A 12536-nucleotide genomic window follows, 5' to 3' on the forward strand; every position below is an offset into this window, starting at 1 on the left:
GAACTTTGGTTCTCCAAATAATTCGACTTAGGGAGAGCACATTAATCATTTGAGCCCAATCACTTGGGTGTGTATTTGTAATCTACGTACTCGTTTCAAAATATTGTATATACAATTCTTTATGTTTTCTCAATCCGTGACCTCTCTGTTTGTATGTAAAGCAAATATTCCCTTCAATCATTGTTTCACAACGTATAAAATTGAATCGTAAAAAGAGAAATGAGAATCATAACATTAATTTATTTATATTAAAGCGATGACATATATTACAGTGATACACCCATGCGCATGCTACATTTATTGAAATTCATGAATGATATCTAAAAGCCAACTGGTTAGTTGGAAAGAAAGATATCGTTTATTAAAAGTAGTATGTAGCTGCATAATATAACGCATGGGATATTTTGTTTCTTGAACATATCAGGATTAAGTGGCAATCTCCACAGGCATCTTCAAGAATCCTTTTCCATTGGAGTAAAAGATATTCTTGAGGAATTTGTTTATTGCAAGGTTGGAGAGAACCTCGAAGTACTGTTCTGCTTCAACGTTAGAGGTAAAACACCAGCCATGTTGGAGCTCAGAATTAGGATAATAAGCACATAAACTCCCAGTTCCCTTCTTGATGCAGTCGTCATGAGATTGACATAAGTTGGGATGTTCCTCGACTGCCTTCGTAATAGTTAACTGTGGTCGGCAAAACCCAGCCAATCCTGCCGCTGCTATACAACCACAACCCCTGCTACAATGATATCCATTAAATATTGTACACCAAAAGTTCTCACATGCTTCTATCTTCGTCATGGGGAACATTACTGCAAATGAAACTTGAAAGTCAGTTGAAGTTCGAACAAATACAACCACATACATCAATGCAACATATGGTATGACAGTTGATCGGTACTTAATAATTTTGTAATTGAAATACTAGGCCAATATTTTGGAGTTGATTCACATTAATTTCTCATGAGTTTCTAAGATATAAAAAAAGAGATAAAATACACACAGATTGTGGCGAGAAACACGACAGTCGAAGCAAGCTTCACAGAAGCCATTGTTTGATCGAGAGAAAGAACTAGCAAGAATTGTTTGTTACGAATTAAGATTAGCTTTGAATTGCATTAGTTCATTCTTGGATGCAAAAATATATAGAGATATCGCGATAATAGCGACAAAAGGCTTAATACAAGACAAAAATAATTGTATTAAATTGGAAAGTAAGGATCACGGGTTGAGTGAAGGTAAATAAAAATATTCAATCCTTATTCTGAAAAATATTCAATCCTTGGTTAAAAAAATAATAAAAATTCCATTCCACATATAATAAATGAGCTGGCTTGATGGTTAAGAATAAATTTTTATTTTTTTAGGGGAATATTTATTTATTTATTTTAGATTAGGTGTAACAATAAATAAATTCTTTCCTTTTATTTTGAAACATCAAGACTTTGAAGAAAGTTCAACCAAAAAATCAACATTTCCAATGGTCCTAAAGTTTCTCTAAACTTTTGTGGCGGTGATTTTCGGATATCAAGCTATTGATTAACGTTGACTCGCAAATTTTGATTCACCACCGAGCTTTTATTTTTTCCAACGAAAAGGGGAAAAGATCGAATAAACCCTAATTTTTTTACAGATTAAATGTTTGTGGGTTAGTCACGTAAAGGGAAGGTATTAGCACCCTAAACGTCTATAGTACTCTATAGGAACCTCTTGCTTTTATTTATTTTCTGCTAGAATTGATTGGTTGCTTGTAAAAAAAGTTAAGTGTAAATAAAGAAAGAAAGAAAATGTTTTTGTATTTTTGTTGATTTGGAAAGACAAAGTCTTTTTCCTACGTACCCGAGCGTGATTAAAATCACGTAGTTTGGGGTAAAGAGTCGGATGATTGATTTTAAAGTTTGGAAATGTTTTTAAAGGTGAAAAGCCGAAGTGCCATAAAAATGAAGTGTGATTGATTGATTTTAATTGAAGAAAATTAAAGTCTAAATATGATTAAAATTGACTGAAGTTTGATTTAAAAAAGATGAGGAATCAATTTGTTTGAAATCCAAGGTTTGTTATGAAAAAGTATTTTTGATGAGATTTTTGAATATTTGAATGATTTTATGTTTTTCTAATTAAGGCTTAAAAATAAAGTGTGATAAAATAAACTAAAGCGCGAGGGATTTTTCATAATGACTTCGGATCAAAATAAAAACCCCTTTTCCTTGGATTAAAACAAAACTACTATTTTTTTGATTTTTTTCCTTTTATGCATAAAGAGGAATAAATAAATATGCATGCAAGATTCTCATTTATATTTACATTTGTCCCTAAAATATATTATAAAGCATAAAAGCAGAATAAATAAATATGTATGGAATGCAATATTCTCATTTATATTTACATTTGTCCCTAAGTACATTCTAAGGCATAATAAATAAATAAAATAAAATGACAAAGCAACAATAAAATTACAAATGCATTTGAATTAATAAATATGCTAAATAAAGCAAAATAAAAGAAATAAAAATGCATGAGATGATGATACCCTAAATAAACTAGGAAGTAAAAAAACAGTAAATAAATTATAAAAATAAACTAAAAAAAAAGCAATGAACAAAACTAAATAAACTAGAGATATAGTAATAAAAAAAGACAATAAAGTAAATTAACTATGAAGGAAAAGAATAAAAACACCTAATAAACTAGGAATGATAAAAAGCACTAAAAATAAACTAAGGATAACATAAAATAACTAAAAACGAATTAAAACGACAAAAGACATTAAAAGAAACTAAGAAAAAAAACTAAAAAAATGTTGCACATAAGTATACGTGCTTAAAAATAAAAAAGACTAAAAAAATATCAAAAAGAAATAAATAAGAAGCTATAAAAAGAAGTGAATGAAAATAAATAAAATGATGAAAAAAATGAAGAAACAGTAAAAGGGATGGAGCACATATATCATAAGGAAAAAAACGAAGAAGGATGGGCCGAAAAACCCATGTGGGTTAGGGTTAGGAGACCGGTTCAGTTTTTGAAATGGGTGGGTCAGTTTTAAACTTAACGCCACATTGGATTAGGTTTTTTTGCCTTTGTGTGATTCTAGCTTTCTTGGAATGTGTGCCCCCCAATGATTGATGAATGTTTGGTTTATATAGTGGCGAAGATGATCCGACTGGGGAAAAAAAACAAAAGGATATCCGAGTTCGCAAAAGAAAGGGATCCGACTCTGCTGGGATAATGTAGGTTTACTGGGGGAAAAGGGTCGTCAACTATCGCACTGATAGTTGTATGAAGACAAAGTGACAAGCATTACCTACTATTGATGTGAGATAACTTAATGAAGGTATGAGTAAGAAAGAAAAGACGTTGTCTACTGTCGATGTGAGAGAGTAAGACACAATGATAAAAGTAAAGACATGTTTTACGTACTATCGATGTGAGATAGCTTAATGAAGGTAAAATGAAAGGAAAGACATCTTGACCAAACATATTGGGGAAATTGAATGTATATGTAAACTAATTGTTCATGGAACCTGCCATTTGGAAATATGTTTGATTGGTGACATCTCTGGATCAGACACCACTAGGGATGACACTTTTGAGGAAATGAAGGATATTGCAAGCTATTCACTTGAGACAAAGGTATTTGCAGGCTATTACCCGCACTCAAAGGTATTTGCAGGCTATTAACCTAACTCAAAGGTATTTGCAGGCTATTAACCTGACTCAAAAGTATCTGCGGGCTATTAACTAGCTCAAAGGTATTTGTAGGCTATTAACTTGGCTCAAAGATATTTGCAGACTATTAACCAGACTCAAAGGTATTTGCCGGCTATTAACCTGGCTCAAAGCTATTTGCAGGCTATTAACCCGACTCAAAGGTATTTGCAGGATATTAACCTGGCTCAAAGATATTTGCAGGATAACTCGACTCAAAGGTATTTTGCTCGCTATTCGCTTGGCGCTACAAGGAGCGAGGACCGAACTGAAGGGATACAACCAGAGAGGACTCTGGGTGACCAATGCAATCATGTATGAATGATGTTGTATATACGCTGTGAAATTTTAGCGTACTTGTTTTACGATGTTTTATGTAATGTTCCAACACCAGAAACTCAAAAAACAGATGTTCCGTTTAATGTTCAAACATCATGCTAGTAAACATAAAATATGCAGGAAAATAAAAGACAAGAAAGTAAAAGGCACAGAGAGTTTGTTGACCCAGTTCGGTGACAAACACACCTACTCTAGGGGTTACCAAGCCAGGAAGGAAATCCACTAGTGTAGTCCTTATTCTAAACTTCTCAGTAAACCATGTTTACAACTTAAGACCTAGGACCTTGATGAAGGACAAAAATTGTATAGGAATAAAAGTAAAATAAAAAAGATGGATTTTGGGGAAAGGAATGGTAAAGAAGGCGTCACACTCACTTCCAATCCAAGAAGGAATGCTAAGCCATGAAGAATCGCCACAATGGTAAGGAAGCCATTGATAAGATTCGATAAACTTGGTTCAATCCAGAACCAAAAAAAGAGACAAAGCTCTCACAACACACAAAGTGTATTTTTTATCAAAATTCTACATATCTTATTCATTATTTTCGCCCCCTTTATATAGGTAATAGGCTAGAATGCTGAAAAGCTTACAATTATATCAAGATTAATGAAATAACTCTTATGTGGCTAATTATTGCAAGGTAAGGTTACAAATTTATTGGTTTTGATTTAAGGTGGCTGAATTAATTCTTGAAGTTACACACTCATGGCTGTTACTTTTGGACAATTTGCAGCGTCCTCTCTCCTCCACATTATGCTCTTCAACTACTCAAATTAAGTGTTTCACCTCTTTTGCTTCAGCTCCTTCATTTAATCACGTCCTACACTTTAATCCCATTTTACACCTTGATATATGCCGATTTTTCTTCTGACTCCAACATATGAAATGTAGATAATTTTGTAACCTTTCCAACACTTCAAAGATCACCTCAATCGGAGTTGCAGAGCTCTAGATATGATGAATACAAGACAGATACATAATGACCTGCGAAAATAACAATTTGAACCAAAAATAATTTGATTCTTTTATTCCATAATGACTTTATTATTCTTGTAAAGGGAGAACGTCTTAGGATCACATCATACTCTCCCTCTTCAAGAGAATTCGACCTCGAATTTATAGCTTGAATACCTCCTGGGTCAAAAACAAATATATTGAATTCATCACATGTAACTTTAAATTTAAAGAGCACTTCACTTTTATTGGAAGAATTTGTTTGTTTTTCATTCCCTTTTAATTCGTGAACATAATCTTCGTTCCGAATCTCATAATTTCCTTCCACTTGTTGAGAAAAAATTTCTTCATTGACTTTGTTTCCTTCATAACATAAAGAAGAAATGTTAGGAGATTGAACAATATTATAAGAAGAATCCCAACATTTGAAAACACAAACCAACTTAGAAGAAGGTACTAATGTAATAGTAGGCCAAAACTTCCCAACATTTTTCTCTTCCTTTTCCTTCTCATTCTCCTTTTCTTCTCCTTTTTCCTCTACTTCTTTTTCATCACTTTCTTTTGTCTCTTCTCTTTCCTTCCTTTTCACTTCTTGCTCATGACTTTCTTTTTCTTCTATCTCTTTTTTATAATCATTTTGGATTTGAAATAGATTTTCCTCTAGTATTTTAGCGATATCAGCCATTCCTCTATCAATCCTTTCCATCATTTCCTTCTTTCTATTTTCTCTTTCCCTTTCTCTTTGCAATATTTTTTCACCTTCTATCTTTTCCATCTTCTTTCTTTGAATTTCTCTAAGATGATAAGAAGGTGCATAACGCCTCCTCATCATTCTTTTCATTTCCTCCGAAGTTTCAATGGGTGGATCTCCATACCTCCTTCTTTCCTTGATAGTTTGATCCCACCACACCAATGCATAATCTTTAAATTCAAGAGCTGCAACCTGCACTTTTTGAACATTAGAGTAAGTGTTGCATTGAAAAAATTGTTCGATTTTTGTTTCCCACTCTAAATATGCATCCGGATCTCTTTGACCTCGAAAAAATGGAACTTTGATTTTTTTGTCACAATATCTTTCCATTTTTTTCTAACAAACAAAGATGGATTAAAATGAAGAAAAGAAATGATAACAATGGAAACTGATTTCAAAACTGAAACAAATTTTTTTTTCCCAAACGAAACCGTGCTCTGAATACCACTTGATGAAGGACAGAAATTGTATAGGAAAAAAGTAAAATAAAAAAGATGGATTTTGGGGAAAGGAATGGTAAAGAAGGCGTCACACTCACTTCCAATCCAAGAAGGAATGCTAAGCCATGAAGAATCGCCACAATGGTAAGGAAGCCATTGATAAGATTCGATAAACTTGGTTCAATCCAGAACCAAAAAAAGAGACAAAGCTCTCACAACACACAAAGTGTATTTTTTATCAAAATTCTACATATCTTATTCATTATTTTCGCCCCCTTTATATAGGTAATAGGCTAGAATGCTGAAAAGCTTACAATTATATCAAGATTAATGAAATAACTCTTATGTGGCTAATTATTGCAAGGTAAGGTTACAAATTTATTGGTTTTGATTTAAGGTGGCTGAATTAATTCTTGAAGTTACACACTCATGGCTGTTACTTTTGGACAATTTGCAGCGTCCTCTCTCCTCCACATTATGCTCTTCAACTACTCAAATTAAGTGTTTCACCTCTTTTGCTTCAGCTCCTTCATTTAATCACGTTCTACACTTTAATCCCATTTTACACCTTGATATATGCCGATTTTTCTTCTGACTCCAACATATGAAATGTAGATAATTTTGTAACCTTTCCAACACTTCAAAGATCACCTCAATCGGAGTTGCAGAGCTCTAGATATGATGAATACAAGACAGATACATAATGACCTGCGAAAATAACAATTTGAACCAAAAATAATTTGATTCTTTTATTCCATAATGACTTTATTATTCTTGTAAAGGGAGAACGTCTTAGGATCACATCATACTCTCCCTCTTCAAGAGAATTCGACCTCGAATTTATAGCTTGAATACCTCCTGGGTCAAAAACAAATATATTGAATTCATCACATGTAACTTTAAATTTAAAGAGCACTTCACTTTTATTGGAAGAATTTGTTTGTTTTTCATTCCCTTTTAATTCGTGAACATAATCTTCGTTCCGAATCTCATAATTTCCTTCCACTTGTTGAGAAAAAATTTCTTCATTGACTTTGTTTCCTTCATAACATAAAGAAGAAATGTTAGGAGATTGAACAATATTATAAGAAGAATCCCAACATTTGAAAACACAAACCAACTTAGAAGAAGGTACTAATGTAATAGTAGGCCAAAACTTCCCAACATTTTTCTCTTCCTTTTCCTTCTCATTCTCCTTTTCTTCTCCTTTTTCCTCTACTTCTTTTTCATCACTTTCTTTTGTCTCTTCTCTTTCCTTCCTTTTCACTTCTTGCTCATGACTTTCTTTTTCTTCTATCTCTTTTTTATAATCATTTTGGATTTGAAATAGATTTTCCTCTAATATTTTAGCGATATCAGCCATTCCTCTATCAATCCTTTCCATCATTTCCTTCTTTCTATTTTCTCTTTCCCTTTCTCTTTGCAATATTTTTTCACCTTCTATCTTTTCCATCTTCTTTCTTTGAATTTCTCTAAGATGATAAGAAGGTGCATAACGCCTCCTCATCATTCTTTTCATTTCCTCCGAAGTTTCAATGGGTGGATCTCCATACCTCCTTCTTTCCTTGATAGTTTGATCCCACCACACCAATGCATAATCTTTAAATTCAAGAGCTGCAACCTGCACTTTTTGAACATTAGAGTAAGTGTTGCATTGAAAAAATTGTTCGATTTTTGTTTCCCACTCTAAATATGCATCCGGATCTCTTTGACCTCGAAAAAATGGAACTTTGATTTTTTTGTCACAATATCTTTCCATTTTTTTTCTAACAAACAAAGATGGATTAAAATGAAGAAAAGAAATGATAACAATGGAAACTGATTTCAAAACTGAAACAAATTTTTTTTTCCCAAACGAAACCGTGCTCTGAATACCACTTGATGAAGGACAGAAATTGTATAGGAATAAAAGTAAAATGAAAAAGATGGATTTTGGGGAAAGGAATGGTAAAGAAGGCGTCACACTCACTTCCAATCCAAGAAGGAATGCTAAGCCATGAAGAATCGCCACAATGGTAAGGAAGCCATTGATAAGATTCGATAAACTTGGTTCAATCCAGAACCAAAAAAAGAGACAAAGCTCTCACAACACACAAAGTGTATTTTTTATCAAAATTCTACATATCTTATTCATTATTTTCGCCCCCTTTATATAGGTAATAGGCTAGAATGCTGAAAAGCTTACAATTATATCAAGATTAATGAAATAACTCTTATGTGGCTAATTATTGCAAGGTAAGGTTACAAATTTATTGGTTTTGATTTAAGGTGGCTGAATTAATTCTTGAAGTTACACACTCATGGCTGTTACTTTTGGACAATTTGCAGCGTCCTCTCTCCTCCACATTATGCTCTTCAACTACTCAAATTAAGTGTTTCACCTCTTTTGCTTCAGCTCCTTCATTTAATCACGTCTTACACTTTAATCCCATTTTACACCTTGAGATATGCCGATTTTTCTTCTGACTCCAACATATGAAATGTAGATAATTTTGTAACATTTCCAACACTTCAAAGATCACCTCAATCGGAGTTGCAGAGCTCTAGATATGATGAATACAAGACAGATACATAATGACCTGCGAAAATAACAATTTGAACCAAAAATAATTTGATTCTTTTATTCCATAATGACTTTATTATTCTTGTAAAGGGAGAACGTCTTAGGATCACATCAGACCTACCCGTCTAGACTTCAACCTTGGAACTCCTAAATCTGAGATCCCATCTCACTATCATACAATCAATCACATCCCCTGTGATTATCAGATTTAAACACAAAATGGTGAAGTTACCTTCAAACACAAAACTACAACCTTGCTTCAAAACTTTGGTGTTGCACATGAGTTACAACTCAATAAACAGTCCTTAACATGTATCAAGGTGGTACAAGAAAGACTCACAAATAACAAACAGTCCTAAAATATTATTCTTTAGAATGACGGCTTGAATACCTAATTAGGTCTTGAAGTCTTCCTTATATATTGAAGCAATATGGGCATAATAACCTTGTTGGGCTTCAGCACAATGCAGATCGTTCAGCTAATCTACATAACACAAATCAGTAACAAAAAAGGAAAGTCTTAATATGTAGGAACATCTTTCGGAATTTCCAAACGTATCCAATTATTCCCTAAAATATTGTTACTCCGTTTGGAATAAAAGCACAACTGATTCTGTAAAGATATTCGCATTGCTTGGTTAGCAAGATATGAGAACGTGGATTCCTTAATAAGATAAAGCGCGCGAACAATTAGGCATAAAACAAGGCACACTGAACCATGCCAGGATGTGGGAACATCGTTTCCAACATCTTACATAAATGCCTAAAACATGTAGGAACATAGTATCCAACATCACAAACATGGATATATGTTTTAGCAATAATGCACCCAATACAAAAACTCAATAATCTCCCCCTTTGGAAATTTTTTGGCTAAAACAAATTGAGGCAAATTATAAAAATAAGAGGGATAAAAAACTTCCACTTCTTCAAACAACATGAGCACACACTATGAAGAAACATCCATCACATAATGTCTAAAGAGATACCTTAGATAAACTTCTTCAAGTCATCATAAACACACAACCATGAAGAAGAAAACAACTTTCCAAAGAATACTTCCATAGAAAACATCCAATGAGAAGAAGTAGGAAAATAGTATCATTAAAGAGATTCTTAAATGTGCACAAACACTAAACGAATACCTTACATAGTCTTCAGTCAAAGTTTGAACCAAACAGACATGAAGAGAGAAAACTCTTAATAGGATCTAGGTTAAGAGAGAAACATGTATTACTCACATCAGAGACATGTAGCATCGAAAAAGATAGTAGCACCGTCTCACAAGAACAATACACGTAAAGGAAAAATAAATTCTGAAGAAACAATAAGTAGGTCAGGGAAAAATAAATTCCCACACAGGATCAGAAGTTCCAACATCCTTTACCACATCAGACAGGAAAAACTTATCACACATCACCAAGGGAAAAATAAATTTCCCATACTTACAGGGTACTGATTTGTAGATCTGTCAAAACAGCTTGATCATTTACAAGCACACAGACATAGTATCACTCCCTCTCAATATAACAACTTATGATTGACTGCTAACAACAATATACTCCCCCTGAATGCATGCACATAAAAGAATGGAAACCCCAAAACCTCCTAATGAATAATTAAAGGAAACACTTAAGGGTCATCCATTACCTCATGGAACATACAACGAAACAGACCATTCAGTCACACATTCATGTTCCAACATTCAACAGAACATTCTGCAGGGAACATGCAGAAACTAAAAATATTGAGACTAAGAGATTTTCCCATAACAACAAGATGTTGCAACGTTAGTGTCAACATCAACAATCATGCCGGAATAATTGCAAAATAAATGCAATTACAGAGAATAAGCATAACATTAAAAAAATAGGCATAACCCCAACCATAGGAGAATAAGCACCAGCATACCATTAACTCCCCCTTTTTAGGCACAAAATATGCCAACAGAAAAACATTAAGAGTACGTACCATACTAGTGTATACCCCACAACTGAAAGATGTGCAATGAACAAAGAAGAGAGCACACCCTATAAACCAGATCATTACACCTTCTCATGTAGGCAAATTACCAACTTGCCCCTTAGTTTTTCAATTTGCTTAGCATCTAAGGCCTTGGTGAAGATGTCTGCCAGTTTCTCTTCCATGTCAACATGTTCAAGTGTCATAGCCTTCTCCTCAACAAGATCTCTGATGAAATGATGTTGTATATCAATGTGTTTTGTCTTGCTATGTTGAATAGGATTCTTGGAAATACCGATAGCACTCAAGTTGTCATAGTACAATGTTAGAACATCTTGTTCAACATTATACTCCTTCAACATCTTCTTCATCCATACAAGTTATGAACAACTACTGCCAGCTGCTATGTATTCAGCTTCAACAGTAGATAGAGACACATAATTCTATTTCTTACTAAACCATGAGATCAGATTGTTTCCTAGAAAGAAACATCCTCAAGAGGTACTTTTCCTATCATCTACACTTTTTGCCCAGTCAGCATCACAATAACCAATTAACATAGAATTTTCAATGTGTGGGTACAAAATTCCATAATCACTGATGCTATTAATGTACTTTATTATTCTCTTCACTTGAGTGAGGAGACTCATTTTTGGTTCATATTGATACCTCGCACAAACTCCTACATCAAAAGTGATATCAGGTCTGCTTGCAGTAAGATACAATAAGCTTCCAATCATGCTTCTGTACATGCTTTGATCAACAACGACATCATTTTCATCCTTTGTCAGTTTCAAATGAGTGACAACTGGAGTTCTTTTGTGGCCACCATTATCTATACCAAATTTCTTCACAATATTCTTGGGATATTTACTTTGAGAAATGAAGATAGTGTCCTCAATTTTATTAACTTGAAGGCCAAGAAAATAAGTTAGCTCACCTACTAGACACATTTCAAACTCAGACTGCATTTGCTGAATGAAATGTTGAACCATCTTATTCGACATTCCACCAAAAACATTGTCATCAACATATATCTGTGCAATCATCAGTCTTCCATTATCATCTTTTACAAAAGAGGTCTTATCTGTTCCTCCTTTCCCGTACCATTGATTTACAAGAAACTGTGTGAGTCTCTTATACCAAGTTCTATAAACATGATTGGGAAAACATGGATATTAATAAATCCCTTTGGTTGCTCAACATAGACTTCTTCATTTAAGTAACCATTTAAAAAGGCACTCTTAACATCCATTTGGAACAGTTTAAATTTAAGTATACAAGACACCCCCAACAGTAATCTTATAGATTCCAGCCTAGAAACATGAGCAAAAGTTTTATCAAAGTCCATGCCTTCTACTTTAGTATAACCTTGAGCAACTAACCTTGCCTTGTTTCTGGTTAGAGTTCCATTTTCATCAGACTTTTTTTTATAAATCCACTTGGTGCCAATAACATTCATACCTTCATGTCTTGGAACCAGATCCCACACTTCACTTCTCTTGAACTAATTTAATTCTTCTTGCATTGCTTCAATCCAGAATTTATCAGTGAGAGCTTCTTTGAAATTCTTTGGTTCAACCTTGGACACAAAGCAAGAAATGTAAATAACTCAATTTGATCTTCTAGTTATGATCTCTTGATCAGAATTTTCAATAATGAGTTCTTGAGGATGATTCGTCTGAACTCTTGGACACTTGATCTTTCTCGGCTTCCTCGGTTACTTCTTTCTTAGGTTAAGACTCATTCACTTGGATATGTACATTTGTTTCCTGAACATATATTCCAACATCAGAGTCAACATCAGGAACTCTGTCTTCA

General features: G+C 33.6%; 1 protein-coding gene across 1 annotated transcript; it reads right to left on the reverse strand.

The window, feature by feature from the left end:
- Positions 1 to 220: 220 nt before the first annotated feature.
- Positions 221 to 1117, reverse strand: LOC146898876 (albumin-1-like). The gene is made up of 2 exons (XM_085732614.1): positions 1004 to 1117; positions 221 to 812 (listed from the first exon to the last, which is right to left on the reverse strand). The coding sequence occupies exons 1-2, from the start codon at positions 1050 to 1052 to the stop codon at positions 427 to 429; spliced, it is 435 nt and encodes a 144-aa protein (XP_085588740.1). The 5' UTR covers positions 1053 to 1117; the 3' UTR covers positions 221 to 426.
- Positions 1118 to 12536: the final 11419 nt, after the last annotated feature.

The sequence above is a fragment of the Medicago sativa genome, chromosome 8, assembly GCF_051527215.1.
Source record: "Medicago sativa cultivar Bolivia chromosome 8, Bolivia_mono, whole genome shotgun sequence".
In the NCBI taxonomy this organism is placed as follows: Eukaryota; Viridiplantae; Streptophyta; class Magnoliopsida; order Fabales; family Fabaceae; genus Medicago; species Medicago sativa.

What these genes read in the sequence shown, in the direction of transcription:
- LOC146898876 (XM_085732614.1), bottom strand. Translation starts at nt 1,052, where the DNA reads ATGGCTTCTGTGAAGCTTGCTTCGACTGTCGTGTTTCTCGCCACAATC. An exon ending in CGTGTTTCTCGCCACAATCT is followed by an intron (nt 813 to 1,003) that starts GTGTGTATTTTA and finishes TTTCATTTGCAG; the next exon opens with TAATGTTCCCCATGACGAAG.